General features: G+C 43.3%; 5 protein-coding genes across 7 annotated transcripts; 4 read left to right on the top strand and 1 right to left on the bottom strand.

Moving 5' to 3' along the window:
* The first annotated feature begins 1 nt into the window (after position 1).
* usf2 (upstream transcription factor 2, c-fos interacting) lies at positions 2–5,035 on the top strand. Of its 2 annotated transcripts, XM_049750746.2 has the most exons (13): positions 2–177; positions 557–619; positions 1,135–1,232; positions 1,954–1,997; positions 2,136–2,242; positions 2,317–2,424; positions 2,565–2,727; positions 2,821–2,908; positions 3,138–3,182; positions 3,607–3,665; positions 3,726–3,817; positions 3,895–4,023; positions 4,131–5,035. In XM_049750746.2, exons 1-13 carry the CDS (start codon positions 151–153, stop codon positions 4,218–4,220), a joined length of 1,113 nt encoding a protein of 370 aa, XP_049606703.1. In that variant the 5' UTR covers positions 2–150; the 3' UTR covers positions 4,221–5,035. The 2 variants fall into 2 exon arrangements, with proteins under 2 accessions (XP_049606703.1, XP_049606704.1); XM_049750747.2 differs by lacking the exon at positions 3,138–3,182.
* A 117-nt stretch (positions 5,036–5,152) lies between these two features.
* On the top strand, positions 5,153–8,023 carry tekt2 (tektin 2 (testicular)). Its single transcript, XM_049750745.1, has 10 exons — positions 5,153–5,286; positions 5,927–6,086; positions 6,164–6,289; positions 6,360–6,565; positions 6,627–6,770; positions 6,830–6,944; positions 7,009–7,116; positions 7,173–7,316; positions 7,381–7,460; positions 7,526–8,023. The coding sequence occupies exons 1-10, from the start codon at positions 5,228–5,230 to the stop codon at positions 7,725–7,727; spliced, it is 1,344 nt and encodes a 447-aa protein (XP_049606702.1). The 5' UTR covers positions 5,153–5,227; the 3' UTR covers positions 7,728–8,023.
* Positions 8,024–8,171: 148 nt separating this feature from the next.
* On the top strand, positions 8,172–9,558 carry si:dkey-211g8.9 (free fatty acid receptor 3). Its single transcript, XM_049750748.2, has one exon. The coding sequence runs from the start codon at positions 8,557–8,559 to the stop codon at positions 9,556–9,558; it is 1,002 nt and encodes a 333-aa protein (XP_049606705.1). The 5' UTR covers positions 8,172–8,556.
* A 12-nt stretch (positions 9,559–9,570) lies between these two features.
* LOC125986841 (free fatty acid receptor 3-like) lies at positions 9,571–11,415 on the top strand. Its single transcript, XM_049750749.1, has 2 exons — positions 9,571–9,964; positions 10,048–11,415. The coding sequence occupies exons 1-2, from the start codon at positions 9,947–9,949 to the stop codon at positions 10,948–10,950; spliced, it is 921 nt and encodes a 306-aa protein (XP_049606706.1). The 5' UTR covers positions 9,571–9,946; the 3' UTR covers positions 10,951–11,415.
* Positions 11,416–12,781: 1,366 nt separating this feature from the next.
* ago3b (argonaute RISC catalytic component 3b) lies at positions 12,782–19,745 on the bottom strand. Of its 2 annotated transcripts, none has more exons than XM_049751695.1 (20): positions 19,576–19,745; positions 19,162–19,418; positions 18,181–18,352; positions 17,996–18,116; positions 17,664–17,872; positions 17,450–17,586; positions 17,206–17,340; positions 17,051–17,138; positions 16,827–16,974; positions 16,639–16,758; positions 16,450–16,572; positions 16,058–16,191; positions 15,795–15,979; positions 15,568–15,727; positions 15,408–15,498; positions 15,154–15,348; positions 14,955–15,089; positions 14,786–14,887; positions 14,508–14,707; positions 12,782–14,443 (listed from the first exon to the last, which is right to left on the bottom strand). In XM_049751695.1, exons 2-20 carry the CDS (start codon positions 19,178–19,180, stop codon positions 14,335–14,337), a joined length of 2,583 nt encoding a protein of 860 aa, XP_049607652.1. In that variant the 5' UTR covers positions 19,181–19,418; positions 19,576–19,745; the 3' UTR covers positions 12,782–14,334. The 2 variants fall into 2 exon arrangements, with proteins under 2 accessions (XP_049607652.1, XP_049607651.1); XM_049751694.1 differs by having other exon boundaries at positions 16,429–16,572.
* Positions 19,746–20,047: the final 302 nt, after the last annotated feature.

Raw genomic sequence — 20,047 nt, forward strand, 5'->3', positions numbered from 1 at the left:
TTTGGCAGTCCCTTCAGGGTGGTTGTTCCTCTCCATCTCTCTTTCTGGTCTGCGGTCTGAACAAATGAGTCACCCTCTCTAGCTATTCCTTGTGATTGGAGTTCATTTTCTTTTTTGTTAAAATATCAAATTTCTGCATCGGGTCCAAAAATGGCTGAGGTTGCTGGGCACAAATCGGTAGACGTTCCTTTAAAACATTCATTACATTAATTATAGGTTTTCTTCAATCATTTCCGAGCAATCTTTCAAAATGCATTCTTACTGTCGCTGAGTGGGCGGTTTAACCACGATTATCTCAAAGTTAAGCAGAGCTGCAATGAGAGGTGGACCTAGTTTGTGCTACTAAATCATGAGTGATGTGGGATTTGTGTAAAGGTGTTTTTTTTTTCATTGCAAGTTATTCTATTAATTCCTCAATTGTTAGATTTATGCAAACTGAAAAAAAACTGCAGGGTTTTAATACCTTTAAATCTTTTGTTACTGCGCCTAATTGTTGTCATTAATAATCTACTTTTGTTTTTTGCTTTGCCTTTGACTTTTTTTTAATGCTTTCAAGCGAAACAATGACGTCATCTGGGTTTATGACGTATGGTCTGAGGAAAACCCGTGTTGGATCACAGTGAGTAGTCTTTCACTTTGTAGTAATGTCAAATATATTACAATATATATATATAAATATAGAGAGAGATATTAGATAATCTTGATGGTAAAATTAATCCGAATGCGTTACTCTGGGGACAAAATAAAATACAAATAATAATCTCGCACGTACACACATAATATTGAAGATAAATGTGAAAAAATAGTCCACTCCGTGTTTTATTAAGCACATAAAGCTACTTTGCGGCGGCTCAGTGTCGCAAAAACGAGAATCGCATTAAAAAACCTACACAAACAACGCCTTTTAAAAAAAAACTTTAATAGCCGAAAAGTTGTAATAAAGGTCCCGTTCAATATTCGGCGCATCTGTGTCTTGTCGGCACGAAAACAAGCGAGGTTTAGCCGCACGCTTACACAAGCAGCCGTGGAGACGAAGCGGAAGCCTCCATTTTAGCTCCCGTGGCCGCTCGCCGCCTCACGTGTCCTGGCCTGTCTGCCTCACATGACCCGTGTGTTTGTCCCCGTGATCACAAGCCTCCATCTCGGCGGATCCGTGTTGTTGCCATCGCTCGTTCCCACGCTGACCGAGCCTTCATGGATATGCTGGAGCAGAGTGTGGACAGCTCGGCGAGGTGAGCTTCGGCCCGTCAGCCGTTTCTCTCGTTCGGCCCGCCAGGCTTCGTCTGAGCAAGGCCGCCATAGTTTAGACTCTTTGCAAACGCTTTTCTTTCTATCTTTAAGCTGTTTGACACTTTTACTTGCTTTCTATCAGAGTTGTTTTACGACTATTTCATGCTTCGGCAATGTTTCATTTATACACCCAAGCGATCATTGAATTCATTTTTGTCCTATTTTTGAATTTAGCAACTGTGTAACATTGCGGCTACTGCAAGACGTCAAAACGAGGCAACAACTTAAGCATGGTTTTATTTATCTTTTTTTTCTTGCCAGCATTGCGTTTAACTTTACCGGGTGTACGTTTTTGGAGATTATAAGTACTTAAGTAGGCTAGAACTAGCATAGTTTTGGAGGTATTAAGGTCATTTCAAGAAGACGTACCAGTTCGAACTTTAGACTCAAACTCAACGTTTAGGTTTAGTTAGCCTTTATTATGTATTCAGGTTTTACATTTTAAGTTACATTTGTTTTATTTTACTTAATTTTATTGCACTATAATGCAGTGCGGCGCTGTACTTTATTATTTTTTATCTTAACATGTAGTTTGCTTATGTGACCACACGGTGGCGCCGCTCACCGGTAACAACCTTTGATCAACTTTATTTGTAGCTATTGATGCTAGTTTCGAGATTTACGTTATTCTTTGGAGAAAATAACTTTCATTTTTTCTTGCAGTCACGACAAACAGGAATCCGACGACATTGAGCAGTTACAGGAAGGTATGATATTTATTTCAAGCTGCTGCTGGAATATTCTAGAATATTTGTAATGTTCTCATATTTTCTATTATGTGACATATGGACATGCAATACTTGACTGACTCATATGTGCCCAATTTTGGTTTGCTTTATTTACAGGAGAAGTAGAGGATCAGTCAGCTGGGACCATTTCTGCTGTCCAACAGGCTGCGTTCTCTGACCACAATGTCCAGTACCAATTTCGCACAGACAGTAGTGGCGGGCAGGTAAAGACTAAGATTTAATTAGGTGTTGTTTTCTTTCTAGTATGATTCCAACACTGTTCCTGCTCTCTCTCAAGGTGACCTATCGTGTCGTCCAGGTGACAGACGACAACATCGATACATCCTCCGACGCCACTGCTGCTGTTAGCGTCGTCTCCGCCGCAGCATTTGCAGGAGCGCCTCAGGTGCGTGAACATGGAAATATGACTGTGAATTTACATTTTAATTTGATTTTAAGAACAAAGCAAAACAAGATGTTCACTCAGTCGTGGTTTCAACAGTGATTGAATGAATTTTTGTGATGGATTCATTCTTTATCATCCAGGCTGTGATCCAGAACCCTTTCAGTAACGGGGGCAGTCCTGTCGGGGAGACGGTGGGAGGAGAGACACGTTTCGCCTACTTTCCCGCCACCGCTGTCAGCGACGGGACGGCCACAGCCGTGTCGGTGCAAACCACCTCTGAACCCACAATCACACAGGGGGCAGGTTTGTTGACATACTTTCATTTTATATGGTCTTCAAACAGAATAATAAATGTCGATTAATAATAATAATGAAGCTTTTATTGCTTGCGTCCAGGTCAGTTCTACGTAATGATGACCCCGCCTGATGTGCTGCAGTCGGCAACTCAACGAACCATCGCACCGCGCACACACACTTACCCAGGGTGAGTACACAATGTCACTTCACACTGAAAAAAAACCAACAACTCTTCTACACAAAGCCGTTCTGAATCCTACATTTTAAAATGATTTCAATCAAACGCCCCATGAAGTTTTATTTTGTTCCAAAAAAAAAAAACAACTCCAAAAGAGCAACAGCGGAACATAGCGTTCCTTATTAAATGATCAAAAATCTGAAAACCACACTGTGTCCTACTTACCTGCCATCCCCAGAGACGTTGGTGAAAGCGAGATGTTGCAGCATGGCAGCACAAACTGGTGAGGAGAACTTTCACATTCGAACCAATGCTGCGACCCCCCCCCTCCCCTCAGTGTCACCCCCATTGTTTACAAATCAACACAATACTCTAATCGTACTGTGAGGTGTGATGTGTTTGTCCCTGAGGTGCTTAGCGTAAACGCCATTTTCGGTTCACCCCTGCAGTTTGATTTCAACTCCTGCTTTACGAGTCCTTTTTTTTTTCTTGGCATGAATGTAAATAATATATTTTCCCAAAAAAAAGGTTGGTCAAGAAAAGAAGTGTGGCCGGTGGTCTCAAAGGCTACCAGAATGTAATAATTTTGCCTGACTGATGGGGGGGGGGGAAATCTCTCCTAAAATTAACTTAGGTATAAATGTACTTTTCGAATTAGCTGTAGTTAATTTTGCTTGGAGCCACAAGAAAATTTTTTGTCCTTACAGGAAGGTGGACGGTCCACGAGCACCAAGGGATGAAAGAAGAAGAGCGCAACACAATGAGGGTATGTAAATATGTTTTTTATTATATTGCAATAATTTAATTTACAATTCCCTTCTTTCAGTGGAGAGAAGAAGAAGAGACAAGATTAACAACTGGATCGTCACACTTTCAAAAATCATCCCTGACTGTAACATAGACAATAGAACTGGAGCTGTAAGTTGTGCCAAAAACTCTCGGGACACCGCATATGATTAATATTTCCATCTGACTCATTTCTACCTCATTATTAGAGTAAAGGAGGCATCCTGTCCAAAGCTTGCGATTACATAAGAGAGCTGCGTCAGAACAACCAACGATTGCAGGAGAGCTGCAAAGAAGTGGAGCGAATCGAGCTGGACAACGAACTGCTTCGACAACAGGTTAACAAAAACACGTCACCAAACAGCACCGAAACTTTGTCACCCCTTAAATATATTTATTTTGCTTCAACAATTTTTCAATCTTGGCACCCTGGTAACTTTTCCAGCTCGAGGAACTCAAGAGCGACAACGCGCTGCTTCGAGCGCAGCTCCAGCAGCACGGCGTCGAACTCAACGGAGACTCAACAGCCCAGTGATAAACGGACCGGACACCTGTCGAGTCGTAAACATGCGTTTTTCCCACTCACCTGAACTATACAGGAAAGGAATAACCATGGGTGATTACGTCCATCTCGATCCCATTGAACACAAAGTGGGCCTGTGGAAGGACCACTGATTGACAATGTCTCCCTCCATATGCTGCTGGCCATTGGCTGACATTTGCTGAAGAGCCCAGTGAACCCCCCGCCCCCCCCCCCGCCCCCCACCACCACCTCTGCTTCAAGGAGAACGACCTCGGCGCTCCACCACACTTGCACAAAGCTTTATTTTACTGTAATTTATAATCCTGCCACACCTCCCTAACTCACCCTTTTTGGCGTATTTGTTATTTTTACTACGCTACCAAATGACTAGGAAGTACCACTCACTTAATTTATCAACTTTGTCCCCAGACAGCACACTTAATTATTCTTTTCAGGCAGTTAATCAGTGAAATAGTTTTGACGGTGTTGGTTTTTATTTTAGCGCAAGACATCTAGCTCAGGTAATTGGGGTAAGTGCACTGGCATCTGGTTTCCAGATTTTACATATAGATTTTATTTTTTGAATCCTTTTGTTTCCGGGTGCTATGAACAAATCCATTTTATTGTGCATCGCATAAGGTAGGTTAGTTGCGTTTCCGTTGTGTCACTAAGGTTAATGAATGTGAGGGCTCATTTGGAGACCTGCCTCTTTTTTGGCCTCGGGCATTTTTGTTTGTGTTGCTCCCCCACTAATCAATTACGCAGAAATGTTTGGGACCTATGCGGCTAATTGAAGGCAATAAAAAAAATGAGCATGAATGAAATGGAATTTGGGATTGTCATGGAAGTTTTGTCAAAACTGCATAGAATTATATTCTACAATGTTTTGCACTGTTTGACTGTTTGACATTACATTATATTAAATCCCCCCCAAATGTCGCTAAGTTGCGTGCTGTTTGCAGGAAGTATGCGTGACGTGTTTTCAGTCAAGTTTGTGTCGTCACCTGGAGACGGTTGCTATGGAAACCATGCAGCAACAACCAGCACGCGCCAACGAGCTGAACATAATGGAGCGAATGTGAGTCATTTTAAGATAAAAAAAAGTGTTAATTTTAAACATTTAGAAATGATAAAGACGTTAGAGATAAATATAATAGAAATGCACAAATTGTATTTAGAAAAAATGGTTTCGGGTTATGCAAATGAGAACGGTGACAGCAAAATCTACAGTTTTGCAGTCTTGGTTCATTGCTATTTGTGTTACAAAAGGGATTATTCAGTTTTAATTCAATTTTACGGATGAATATATGCTATGTTTATTAATTCAACTATTTATTGTGTGTTATCAAATTCGCGCATTTTCGTCCAAATATCGAACATCGAGTTTCTGTACAAAGTTAAAATTTCTACTTTTGTTTACATTTTAAAAAGCACACAAGTAAATATTTGTAACTTTTGTATTAAAGTGGATTTGAAACGTGTAACGTGAATAACGAGACTGAATAATGTAATACTAGCTTGCGACCAAGATCCGCAGATTCGTCTTTAATTTATTTAATTTATATTCCATTGATACAGCAAATTACTAGCTTAAAAATATTTGGCGTCACCAATATTATGATGATTAGTATTTATTTATTTTTATTTTATTATTTTTTTTTAATTTGGGGGGTCTGACACATCCCAGATGACTAACTCTTTGATTATCAATGACTCAGTCCAAAGACCAAACATCCCGAGAAGCCCATGGTGCACTACGGCGTACCAGAATGGTGCAACAACAACCAGCAACTATCTGCCACTGCAGAAATTGAGCGCTATGCTTCCAATGTCATCCGCCAAGAGAGCAAGTCACTCCGCAATGTCACAACCTGTACGGTGGGTCCTCGTTTCATTCCCTTAAAATGCATTTTGGCTGTTATTTCCAATTATTATCCTTCACCATTACTCCACAGACAAACTGGGACGAAAGTGACACCTCCCGCATGTTGAGGGACCGGGTCTACGAGGTCACAAGGTGCAAGGATCAGCTCATAAACTGCGCAAAGAAAGTTGATGAGGAGATTCAAGCACTGACTCTGGTAATGTCGAAAAAATATAACTCATTTACTATTTCAAAAAGTTACATATGATATATGTATGTCACGGAAGTCGAAAACCCGGACCGAGGAGACTTTGGCCGCCACGGCTGTTCCCCTCGAGGTCAGCATGGAGAGCCTGACCTTAAGGGAGGGACGGGAAGGATTTGAGTTGGTCAACGACCCCGTGGAAAAGGAGTTAAAAAAAGAAGTGCATGTTATCGAAAAAGTGCAGCAAGGCCTACAGCAGCATATTGATCAAGCGTTTGAACAACTCTGGTAAGATTGACAGTGATTCGATTTGGAGTTTGAGTCACCAATTCACATTGTGACTTTTTAGTATTTTGCAGAAAATTCGACAGCTGCTCACTGGTGACCTCCAGAACAAGGTGGAAACTCTGGAGATCGATAATACCTGTCTGGAACTTACAATAGCGTCATCCCAGATCTCCCTCAAGCCTGATCCTACTCGAATACCTGCCGGGTAAACATCAGTCTTTTTTTTATGCGTAAAAAAAAATCATAAATAAATTAATTCCGCAGTTCGTGCACACCACATGAGTGGATTCAGTTCACCCGCTTGAACTTGGCCCGGGCCCATGAAGCCATGCAGATGTCCGAGCAGCTGAGGGAGAACATGAGTCTCACCAGAGTCAAAGTACCAAAACTCTCCTCTAAAGCAACATTTGGGTTTCACGTTCTAACCTTTTCAATTCCTCTAGCTGCAAAACGACTTGAAGCTCCAGCAGAGAGCCACGGAGTTCGCTCTACGGAAACGCAACCATCAAGAGCAACAAGCTTGTCGCGAGCTTGAGTGGCAACTAAAAACCGTGCGTTTACACCACACACATCGAGAAACTCTTTTTAAAAACCTATCTTCTTGCAGACTGAAAACGAAATCGCCGATATGGAGAGCGACATATTCAAATTGGATGCTGACCTAAAAGCAAAAATGGCTCCGCTGAAGCTGGCTCACACCAGACTTGAGAACAGAACCTGCCGACCCGGCATGGACCTCTGCAGAGACGAGGTGGACCTGAAGAACATCTCAAGCAACATACTATTCTTCTCTGACCTTTCCTTTCTACTTCCAGGCTCAACGTTGCCTTGTTGATGAAGTCAATAAGCTCCAAGCTACCATTGCTATTCTGAAGGAAAAGCTAGCTGAAGCTCAGTGAGTTTAAAATATATTCCCACTTGACGCTATTTTACAATGACCTCCATTTTCTTCTCTTTCAGGCACTCGTTACAGAGACTGAAGCTTCATCACAACAAAATGATGCAAGATCACGCCAGGAAACGGGATTCTTTGTCTCTGGAGGAACGTTGCATCAACATCCGAAACCGACTCATCCCGATATTATACGACGACGACACTCCGGTACCGCTACTTTTACTCACTAGCTCCAGCGGGAGGAGCGACAGACATCTTGAAGCTTGATAATAATTCTACTCATTTATAAATATTTCATTTTTATATCATATAGGACCAATTTATTTGAGATGACTCGAAGTTTAGTGTGTTCGGGAGATCTTTCTGGTATGTGTGCTCACGTTTGTGTTAAGGTGGTTCCTTTTATGGCTTTGTTTGGTTTAGTCGTAATGTTTGACCATCTGACGCTGTTTACGGCATAAAGATGTCCTTATATATGCAGGAAGAGGAAGAAACATTGTAAATGAAGACCACGCTGAGAATTATTCTCTTTAAAAGCAGAAATGAAGAAAGCATGGACCTCATGATTTAGTCGAACTTTTTCAGCTTTCAATTTGTGTCTTTCCACAACAACTCATTTCTGCTCCATTTATTTCAGCCCACGCCTCTGTCACACTCCTTTTTTTTTTTTTTTTTCCACGAACCATTTACTCGACCATAAAACCAGGTGATCCCTCACGCTCCAAACAAGTCATCCCCATCCTCGCCATCACTACCTTGGTGGCCAAACTTCCCGCCGCTGCTCCTTTTACGGCCTCTCCAGATCATTTAAGCCGCCTCGGCCGTATGCGACCCTCGATTATTCTGAATCATTTCACTTAGTTGTTTTTCCCTTCAGCGAGAGGGCAATTATGACCAGCTAAATGTCTGATACTTCTGCATGAGTGCGTGCATCTTCTGATTGGTATCTCACGCCCATGATGGAGTGTATGACATGTCCCTCAGTGAGGACGCTCACTCCACAACCTCCCCATTCAAAATGGGGACATGTTTTTGAGAGGACCAATGGCACGTTTTTCCTTTTTCTCTCAGCCGTGTCATCCCAAGCTTCTCCACGATGCACGTGGCCGTCAAGGATTGCGTGGTCCTTTTTGTCTACTCCTTCACTTTTATCCTGGGCCTTCCCGCCAACTTGCTTGTTCTGTTCGTGTACGTCCGTAAAGCCCGCAAGCGCGGCGCCACGCCCAACGTGGTCTACGCCCTGAACCTCTGCCTGGCCAACCTGGTTCTGGTAGCCTGGTTGCCCGTCAAGGCTTTGGAGACTTTGCTTCAAGACTGGCGTTTCCCGGCTCCCGTGTGCCCGGTTTATAGCTTCTTCCTTTTTGCGTCGCTCTACGGAAGCTGTCTGTTCATCACGGCCGTGACGATGGGACGCTACCTCAGCATCGCTTTCCCTCTCGTCTACAAGCGCTACCGCCGAGCACGTCTCTCGTGCTTCATCAGCGCGGCCTTGTGGGCCTTGGTGCTGCTTCACCTCGGCGTCGGCCTGGTAGCAGAAGGCGGCGCCAATTTCGTCTCGGTTAAAGACGACACTCTGGCATGCTACGACCATTTCAACGCCTCCCAGCTCGCCGTACTCCTGCCGCTCCGTCTGGAGATGGCCGTGGTTCTGTTCCTGCTCCCGCTAGCGGTGTCATCCTTCTGCACGCTGCGTTGCGTCACCCTGGTGTGGCACTCCAACTTAAGGCCCGTGGGGAAAAAACGAGTCCTGGCGGTGGCGCTGTCCACCTTGGCTGTGTTCGTGGTGTGCTACGCTCCTTACAACGCCTCGCACGTGGTGGGCTTCGTGACGGGGGAAAACGTCAAGTGGAGAACGTACGCCATGTTGACAAGCTCTTGTAACGTGTTCCTGGAGCCCGTCGTCATGCTGATGTTGTCGTCGGCCACCTCGAGGGGGACGGTGGGAAGGATTTGCGGAGGACAAAGCAGATTGAGTCGGACTGAAGGCTTTCGACATCGTTGCACCTCTCCAAACACCGCGGCTAATATTCGGTCACCGGCTACAATTACCGAAGGGAGCCGAGCCGGGGGGGACGTGCAAAAACCGAGTCAGGAATGAGGTTACTATAACAACTAGTTCCTCATTAGAAGACCAGGCTTGAGATATATTTGAGATTTTCAAGGTACTTTATTGACTCATGTCGGGCCCCTTTATTGCTGCAAAATAAAAGCATCCATTCATCATATTTGAATGATGCATCACGCTTCCGAGACCTTTGACCCTGAATGATTACGGCAAATTTCCATAGAACAGTGCGATCTTACGAACGGTTGCCGGGTGATAATGTTTGGATAGTCTGAGCGACAAATATTGCGTCCCGAAGCTTATTAAATTTCCGCCAGTGGAGGTGAGATAGGAGATATATACTTTTTATGATTTGGGAGACCGAGACAGTAGCCTGTTGACAGGAACAACAGTCGCACAGTGATGGAGAGACTGAAGCATCATGTCTGATAGCCCTCAGGTAGGCATCATTTTATTTTTATTTAAAGCGTATTTACAGGTGGCAGTTAGATTATTAATATATGAATGTTGTTTTTCATCTAGTATGTGTCCGAGAGTGGCATGTCCCACCTTCTACTACCTGTTTACATCTTCACCTTCCTCATGGGGGTGCCGGCCAACATCTTGGCCTTCTACACTTTCTGCCACAAAGTGCGTACCCGGGCGGCGCCCATCGACGTCCTCCTCCTCAACCTGACCATTTCCGACCTCATTTTCTTGGCTTTCCTGCCTTTTAAAATGAAGGAGGCTTCAGACAATATGGCTTGGGTGTTGCCCTTCCCGCTTTGTCCTTTTACCGCCTTCATCTTCTACGCAACCATCTACAATAGCACCTTGCTGCTCACCGCCGTGGGTGTGGAGCGCTACTTGGGCGTGGCCTACCCCCTGAGGTACGCCCTGTGCCGCAGGCCCCGCAACGCCGTGGTGGCCTGTGTGCTCTTCTGGGTGGTGACCTCCTTGAACCTCAGCATTGTCTACATCATGCCTTACGCCCAATGGGGAAACGCAACTGCCAAGCCTCCGTCCACCTGCTACATGGACTTCACTGAATCCGAGCTGAAAATCCTACTGCTGGTCCGTCTGGAGCTCTTCTTCGTCCTCTTCTGCATCCCCTTTCTCATCTGCTGCTTCTGCTACGTCAACTTCATCCTCATCTTGTCACGTCTCCCTAACATCAGCAGGCGGCGGAGGCTGCGGGCTATCGGACTTGCCCTCGGCACTCTGGTGGTGTTTGCCGTCTGCTTTGGGCCTTACAACGTCTCCCACGTGGTGGGCTATGCACGTCAAGAGAGCCAGGAGTGGAGGAACGTAGCGTTGCTCTCAAGCACCCTCAATGCGTGCCTGGATCCGTTTATCTTTTACTTCTCGTCGGCTGCAGTTCGGAGCATGCTAAAACGCTGCTTAAAGAATGTCGTGGCCAAGCTGCACATTCTAAAGTGTGGGTGACCTTCTTCTCCCACTTGAGAGGACAATATTATCTTTATGAAACTAATTTGAAAGGAAATTACATTGGTTTTTGTGAGTGAGGGATTTGCTCATTACGTAATTTAATCATATATCATATGGGGCAGTTTTGTTACTATAGGATTTCCTCCGTGGTGCGATATTAAGTTTTATTGCTTTGAAAAAAGAGCACAGCCAACAACAAATCTGGTGTTTGCTATCTTTATGCAGGTTATATAAGCCACAAATGCAATTAAATATGATGGGACTGTTTGAAACAATGCAAATTCTGCAACGTTTATTGTTATTAATCTTAATTCAATTGATTTACACAGGCCATACCGTCCGTGTCTCTTTCAGTTATTGGATATTTATTTATTTGTAAACAGATTAAAAATAGAAAAACGATTGGTTATTTGATTGTACTTTTAAAAGTGATACAAAAAGAAATAAACATTTAAAATCTAATTGAGCCGGCGTGATGACTGCTTTGGTTTACGCTGGAAATTGATGTTTCAATTTCAAACGCCCAAAAATGAAAGTGTCTCAAAACCTCCCTTTCAATAGAAAGCAATACATTTGTCGCCCCCTCCTGGTTATCTAGTGAAATGACTTCAGGGAATGCCAAATAGACAAGCCGTTTTTTGTTTTTGTTTTTCAATTTATGTCTCGTGCTATGTTCTATTTTTGTTGTAGCACTAAAAAATACAAATTTTAAAATATAACTGACCCATTTGATGAGTGCTTAGTCTTATTCTGGAAATCGTCGCTTCCATTTCACACCCAAAAATGAAAGTGCCCTAAAACCTCACATAATAATAAATCAATACGTTTGTCGCCCCCTCCCGGTTCGTTAGTGAAATTCCAGTGTTGATGATTTCTTGCAAATAGACGAGTTGTTTGTTTAAATTATGTTTATATTATGTTTATATTATTATTATGTATATTATTATATATTATTACTATTCTAATTATTTTCATTATCATTATATTTTTATTATGATGTTTATATTATGTTTAGATTATATTATGTTTAAATATATGTTTAAATATATGTTTAAATATATGTTTAAATATAAAAATTCTATAATAATATTATAATAACATAATATAAACATAATACAAACAATATAAACATAAACGACTCGTCTATTTGCAAGTCCCAGAAATAATCAACACTGGCATTTCAGTAACTGACCGCGAGGGGGCGACATATGTATTGATTTCTGATAATGTGAGGTTTTAGGGCACTTCCATTTTTCGGCGTGACGGTTGCCGGGATAAGCCATAGACTGGTCAAAATTAACTACTAAAACTATTTTGAAGAATTAAAAAAAACTTTTATTGTCAGGCTTTTAAAATTAACCTAAATATAGGTCTGATAATATATGTTTTCCCCAGACTTATGTAAAATTCAATTACAGTAATCACAGTACATCCAAATATCTATTAATTTAATGACATACTATTATATTTCATACTTTATTAGCAGCAGGTTTGAAGAAAACAAAGACATGGCCATTTGTAAGAGCACATTTTAATTGCATTGAGCAAATTATCACCACCCAAACAATACACATTTTTTCTTTTTAACAAGGTATTTATTACAAAAATTAAATAGAATAACTAAATAAAAGGCTTAAATTAGAACCAGGCAAGTGTTAAGACAAAACAGTCTCGACTAGCGTAAAGATCAGCAAAAAGGGAACATTGTCAATTAGGTGTGATATGCATACAGGTATTCATTTTTTGCTTGGAGACAGACTCGTGACTGTAAACATCTCCAAAATCATATTTCAAAATGGATCAAGAGCAAATTAAGTGGATTCACAGATACTTGACGGCTGCTTTATTATTGCTTTCCCACAAATGTGCACATCAACCAGGCAGTAAACTGATGAGGGAATACAGTATAAAGTCGAACAAAAACACAATGAGGTTTGTGTTGAACTATTTTTCTCACAAGGGCTGCAGCTATGTATGAATTGTGATTAACATTGCCCGTCCACTCAAAACTTCCCCTCGTCACATCATTTGGTCCTGTCAGCTCCAAAACAGATCAATCCTGCATCATTTATTTTTTTTTGTTTGTTCTTGGCATATGACAGAGGCACAGAAAGTACAAAATCACCTTACAGTATTGTTAAATAGAGAGAATAATTCTTTGATTTTCTGCTTTTTTTGTTTTTCTCTTCAGCACCATCACATAAAAGGCACAGAGGACGAACCTTCGACCAGAATTATGTTTCACTACCGATCGCACTTTGCGGGGTGCTTTGCGTGAACCGATTTAATGACACTTATTCAAAATAATTACAAATAATACCTGCCCTCCAATATGATTACTTCTCAAATACCTTAAAATATAAATACGCCTCAATCTTTGGACTCGTGAGAGGAAAACTGTCCAGTTAAGCCCAAGCTCTCGATTTAAAGGCTTTTTTTTTTTTTTTTTAGACTGTTCTTCAAGTAAACTCAACGAGTGGTCACGTCTCATCAGGGCACTGCATTAAATGTGAAATGGGGAACTATTTACATGACTAAAGATGCATTCCAATGCAGGCAAATGACCCTTAAGTGCAGTAAATATATAAGTTTCAAGTCCCACTGTATTAATATATAGTCTATAATATGCATTTTTTTTTTCTTTTCAAGAAAATACTACATTATTCTTTAACTAGCAGCAGCTGAAGTTTCGGTGGTTCTGCTGTGAGGTTAAAAGAACGTTGCAAACCGACATGCTTATCACAAACCTTATTTCCACGCAAACATTGCACTCTCCAATCCCATCAGGCACTTCAGTAGCATCCCTTCACACGTTTTGCATCCTTGCTACATGATCCCAAACAAACTTCCTGAAGACAAACAAAAAATTACAAATCGCTTTATCACCCAACCTTATTGCACTGAAGGACACCCTGAGGTAAGCCCGACAGACATCTTTGCCCTAATTCTGCAAATCTTTTTGTTTAAATAAAACACACAGCTCACAAAAAAAAAAAACGAGGGCCATTCAGCTACGAGTTGAAAGAACGTAAAATGCATGAACTTCTTTTTTTATCACACACCAGCTGACCTAGAAGATAAACAACAGTCTAAGCTTATGCACTTCACAGTAAGGCATCACGGGATGGCTGTAAGTCATCTTTCACTAACTCATCAACTTAACTGGCTGACTCGTGTCCACATTAAGGCAGCTTGCCGTTTAAAACACGCCAGAAATATCAACGTGACAAAATAGTCCAAAAAAGGGTTTTCAAATGAACGTAATCGGGCGCTTTGGGTTTCCCTATCGTCTACAAAGAGCATTAAAAAAAAAAAATCTCATCTCTGAAACACAGCGGAGGAGACGGAGGTGGCACGCAAACTCTCGGCTGGCTTTCACTTTCAGGCGAAGTACATGGTCCTCAGCGTGTCGTGATGGATCTGAACGGCCTTGGCCAGAGCCAGAGGATCCCTGCCGTTACTTTGCCCTGAGATGTGGCTGCCCTCCGCGCTGGAATCAAAAAGATGGAGGTATTATTTGGATCAGAAGTTTCTTGGGAAAAGGAATCTTTTACCTGTCGTGTTCTTTGTCCACCAGATGGTAGCGTGCGCGGAAGGCCACCAGGTGGGCGTAGTAGGCGGGAGCCGGGATGGAGACGGAGCGTGTGCAGCGGACGTAAGTGTGGCACAGCTGGTAGGTGAGGAGCTGGAACTCGTCGGCGGTGAAACAGTTGTCGTCCCACAGGACGTGGTAGTGGGACGGCCTGCTCGTGCCCTGACGAGAACGTGGGAAGGTAAGAAACAAAACACCTACTTCGCCTTTTTTTTTTTTTTTTTTTTCTCACAAGCTTACCTGGATTCCGGCGTGACTGCAGAGGTAAAAGTCAAACTCGTGAGGGTGGGTGATGTCGGTGTCCACTGTCGTGCCCGCGGGAATGTTTCCGCTTCTTCCGACCTGGCAGGTAATCAAATTTCAACCTCGTCAGTTTTTCATTTCTAACCGGTTACTGATCCTCACTCACCCGCTCGTTCCGATCGGCACAGAAGAGGCGTGTGTGATGTCGTTTTTGCACGACGATGTAGGTAATTCCTGGCTGGTATTCCTTCTCCAGACTTATGCAGGCCTCTCTGATCGCTAGCAGCTCGTAATATAGCACCTACGTAAAGTCATGTGTGATTTTAATTTGTTAATTATAATTGATACAGCTCGTTGTCGATTACCTGTCTGAACTGGCCTTCGGACACGCCGTCCCTGTAAAAAATAATTCTTGTTGGCTTGTAGCGGGTGGATTTGTAGAACTGGATCAGGAGCTCTCGCACCATGGAGGCCAAGTCTTGAATGACCTCCTGTCTGGGTCTCTGGACTCGCACGGTAGCGCAGTACCTGCTGGGGTGAGCGTCCATGCTGCCGACAACCTGAGGAGGAGATATATTTAGATGTGGAGCGTGAAAATTTTGTTTTATTATTGACGCACCGCTGCGATTGATGGCTTCTTCCCATCTCCTGCTGGAGGATGAGTGACATCTGCTCCGAGGAATATGATTGGCTGCTGGAAGACGGAGGGTCTGGGTGGATAAGATGAAACAATTTGGTCAGTCGCATAATGAGCTGGTTTGACGGAATGTCGACTTTACCGTTGGTGAGGAACCAGGATGTTGTTGATGCCTCCGAGTTTGACGTTGATCTTGAGGCAGAGGTTGGACAATGTCTGCGGTGAGGTCTTGACTACGTTCTTCACTTGGACACACTGAGTAGCCATGCCGAGGAGGGTGTCTCCAACCCGCTTCACCTCAGCTGTGGATGACAAATCAAAAGTTGAGCCATGCTCATCTTTTATTTTCATTTTTAATCATCTTTATACCGTAGACGGGTGTTTTTCCAGGAAGGATTACGATAATTAGTTGCAGCCCCAGATATGTGTTCTTCAAGTGTCTGAACATGGGCTCCACGCTGTCAGCGCCTTGGGCGTATTTACAGAAACAGGGCTGACCCTGAATTGGCATGCCGGCATCTTTTGAGATTTTCCGCAGTTGATCAGTAAAGCTCCTAAAGACAAAAAAAAAAAAAAAAATCACTATATACAAAGATGAGGTCAGTCGGGAAATAGAATGCAAGCCAACTCACTTTAGAACCTCCTCACGACATTGCCTCTGAGTGGCGAAACAAGCGATGGCCCATATTTTGATCTCCACTCCGGTGTGGAACTGCTTCCCCCTCATGTCCCAGACCCCGCCGCTGGGTGTCGCCACTGTGCGGTTCTGCAATAACAGTGTAGGGTTGATCTGCTGGAGCGGGCGAGCACACAGACGCGTACAGTAGACGGAGATTCAGGCAGCAAGGTATCAAAAAGCTCACCAGGAGAAGCGAGATGAAGACATGGCAGCAAATTCAATTATGGAAAAATAGCATTTGATTTTTTTTTTTTTTCGGGGGTGAGTAGTCCTGATTGTTAGAAGTGCACTGAGAGTAACATGCAAATGATGTGTGGTAAGTACCATATAGGGTTCGGAGCTCACCCTGCCGCCATATTGCAGCATGGGGGCCGGCAGGACGCGGCCGGTCACTTGAGCCATCTCGTCGCGGATGTGGAATTGGAATTCTTGGACGAATGGGTCAGCGTCGTAATTTGCGCTGCGCACCTAAGAGTAGAAAAAAGATGTTGAAGTTGACAAAACACAAAATGATTTTGGGGGGGGGGGGGTTACCAGTCGGCTAATCTCCTCTTGTCTATCCGGGGCAGATCGGGCTGTTGCTTTTATCATGGTAGATGTTTGGTTATCTGTCAGCTTCTTAATGCAGCGCTGACCTGCAACTACATTGCATACCTGAAGAAAAAAAAAAGTTCTCTATCATTGGTGGCCGATTTAATTGTTTGAGGCAATGTGTGACGTACCTCAAGGGGCAGGTAGGTGTGTTTCTGTTCTTGTCCCACCTGCAGACAAGGCAGGTGGGGATACTTGAGATGCAGGTTGTATTTCTCCCGGAAGTATTGTGCCACTGTGCGTTCCACTGTTTGGCCGTTCTCCAGTTGCAAAGGAAAACTGAGGATTTCAAAGGGGTACATCAGGGTTTGGTTTTGCTACAATTTGGAATATGTTTAGAAATCTAAAATCGTACGTTTGGAGGCTTGCAGGGCGACGTGTTACATTGCAAACTCGATACTTTCGACGCATGGTTCCGCAATGTGTCACTTCTACTTTCAGACCTGGAAAGATAGTGAAACAAATGCGTAAGCAAAAAAAATTAAATAATAATAATGATAGACGAAGCACCTTTGATTTCTTTGGTGAATTTGACCCTGTGGGAATCGGTGAGTGGACGAGGCTGCTCATCAATGTTGTGAATGTCCAGGACCTCGCACATGAATTGGATGACTGGCTGAGCTTTATAAAAAGCTGTGGCTGACACTGAAATAAAGGACAAGGACGCCGTTAGATTTAATGGACTGTGAACCCAGATAGAAGTGTTTATTTGAAGAAATGTTGCCCATGTTCTCCGAATGTTCCGCTTTCTCACCATCAATATTCAGCATCATCTTCCACATGGCCGGCCGTACGGATTGATGAAAGCCGAACCAAACCTCTCTTCCACCACCGAGCGGGTGGTCGTAACCCTCCGGGGAGGAGAAGAAGGATCGTCCGACAGGAGTGTATCTGACCGTCATAAAAAAAAAAATTGTGATGCATCTATTTAAAATCTATTTTTATTTTCAATACAGACAAAATCTCACTTCATGGAGGGCAGGTGACGAAGAACGACATCAACAGCGTGAACCGGGTTGGTGCTGACGGGTTTCTCGAGGTCCAGGGGTTCAGCTACGGCGCGTCCCATGAGAACTTCGTGCAGCAGATGCCAGCTGACCAATGACACGAACTTGACGGTGACCTTAAACGGGCGGTCCTTGCCACCTTCGCCTGGGAGGGTGACGTCCAAATCAACCTGAAAGAGTGAGAGATTTCCGTTTTTTCAACAATTAATAATACAGGACCTTCAAAGAGGAACTAGTTGAGGGACAATGCCTTCAGTAAAAACCACAACATGAATATGAATGACTACTCTTACCCCACCAGTGGCAACAGGAAGTGGGTTAGCGGTGTAAAGGCTTCTCTTCCCATCATAAACTGGAAGATGGTCACCAAAGATGGTCACCTTGAAATGCTTAACCATGGAGTCCACCACCTCCCTGTGGAACCCACGATAACGAATGGATATTTGTTCCATCATCTAGATCATGGCTCTTTTGTTACCTGTTGACCCGGCGAGGACATTTGTCAGGTTTGATGTCCACCTCATAGAGGTAGACATCGATCTTGGGGATATCAACTTGGAAACAGTTTGCGAGAAGCTTGATGGGCTTCCCGATGGTGCCATAGCCGGGTCGCTGTGGCAATGAAAAAAGGGCTTGGGCGCTAGCGGCTCCTGCGACACGACAAGCGGACAGAAAAATTAGATTTTCAGTCTCATCATCCATGCAACGACAAAAAATTGTCATTATGTAGCATTAGCTAATTTAGCATAACTTGATTTCTCTATAGAAAAGCTAGCAAAGCTAAAATAGGTCAGCATCAGTCCAGAACCGCAAACATCAATAACAAAGCTGGGCCTCACAAATTGCCCCCCTTGGCAACAACAACGTAAGTTGACTAATGACCTGACATGCTCAGTCGGTGTGTAATTAAGGCAGGAAGCAGCACAGTGACCATTAGTCAATAGTTTGAGTTGCTATGGCAGTAACTGAAAAGAAACACTCACACAAACACAGCTGTCAAAGTGAGTCAAGATCTCAGGCCCACCTGACGGGTTGACAACACCTGACTTTGACAGTGTCGAAAAACTGGTCTAGGCTTGCTCTTTCGCACACTGATGAAATAAATGCTGGTAGGCAACTGTTGCGTGAATGCTGAGTCAACTCTTGGCATGGCTATTTGAGTCATATATCACTTAACGCACAACTGCTTGCTTAAACTGATACACATTCAGAAAACTTTATTTAGCCGCACACGGCATTATAACAATATGAACAGTATGCAAGGAGTTTAATGGTCCATGTATCTATTTTCTGACTTATGAAGAGAACATGTCTGCAGTCCAAAGGATTTTAAGTCATGACACACATCATTTCTTGGCCTGCAGGTGGCCGCTTAAATATTTTATATGCAGGAAAGCACCTGCAATTGTGTGTCAAACTTGACAAGAACTACGATCAACTGTCACGCAAGACTACCCACCTGTTGTTCCGCTTTCCATTCATGAGTTCTCTCCCCGGATGACCCGGCACCCAGAGACCATCCAACCTTCCCTGCTCACAGAACGTCTTCCACGGAAGGTCCAAACGCCGCCTCCCGGTTGCTCCAGCTGATGTGGAACCGGGCCGCGGAGGAGGAGAATCACTTGGCCGGTAGTTCTCTCCACTGCTTTTTCCAAAGTAATTCAAGATTCGTGTAGATCTCCGTGATTACCTCTTTTGATTTTTTCCCAGATCAAGCTGGAAGGAAAGAATGACAATATTCTCAAGTTCTCAAGTGGATCTGGTGTTAGCCGCTAACACTCACCAAACTACGGTAATAACATTAGTTAGCTTTAGCTATCGTCATTAACGACGGACTGACAACACAACAGACGAGACTCATACAAATATTTACCTATTTTTTTATCGCGTTCTTCTGTTACGTCGCGCGACGGGTGATTTTAAATATGTATATTAAATTGTACCAAGGTTTCCATAGCCCTAAATTTGCCTTGACAGCAGCGACAGTGAGCCCACTGTGTGAAATGTATATGCTGCGCCCTCGTTAACCTCGCCATCAAGTCAACAAGTAGCAGCAAGTTACATTTCCGAAAAAGCCTTTCAAAATAATAAAACTAACCCTGAGACTTTATCTGTTTTTTCCATTCCTGGACAACACGCTTAGAGGGGGAGGAATACATTTTGTTTTCACCTTTTCTTTTGATATAATTTTACATTAATATCGCAGCTAAAGCTTATTCAGTCTAAATTTCCAAATAAGAGAATACTGTTTCCGTTGTTTCTATCTAGTGAATAAACTTAACTTGACCCAAAAGTCAGGCTTGCGCTTCCACCTAGGGAACCCCGTCAGGAAATACCAACTGTAA

The sequence above is a fragment of the Syngnathus scovelli genome, chromosome 19 (assembly GCF_024217435.2).
Source record: "Syngnathus scovelli strain Florida chromosome 19, RoL_Ssco_1.2, whole genome shotgun sequence".
Taxonomy (NCBI): Eukaryota; Metazoa; Chordata; class Actinopteri; order Syngnathiformes; family Syngnathidae; genus Syngnathus; species Syngnathus scovelli.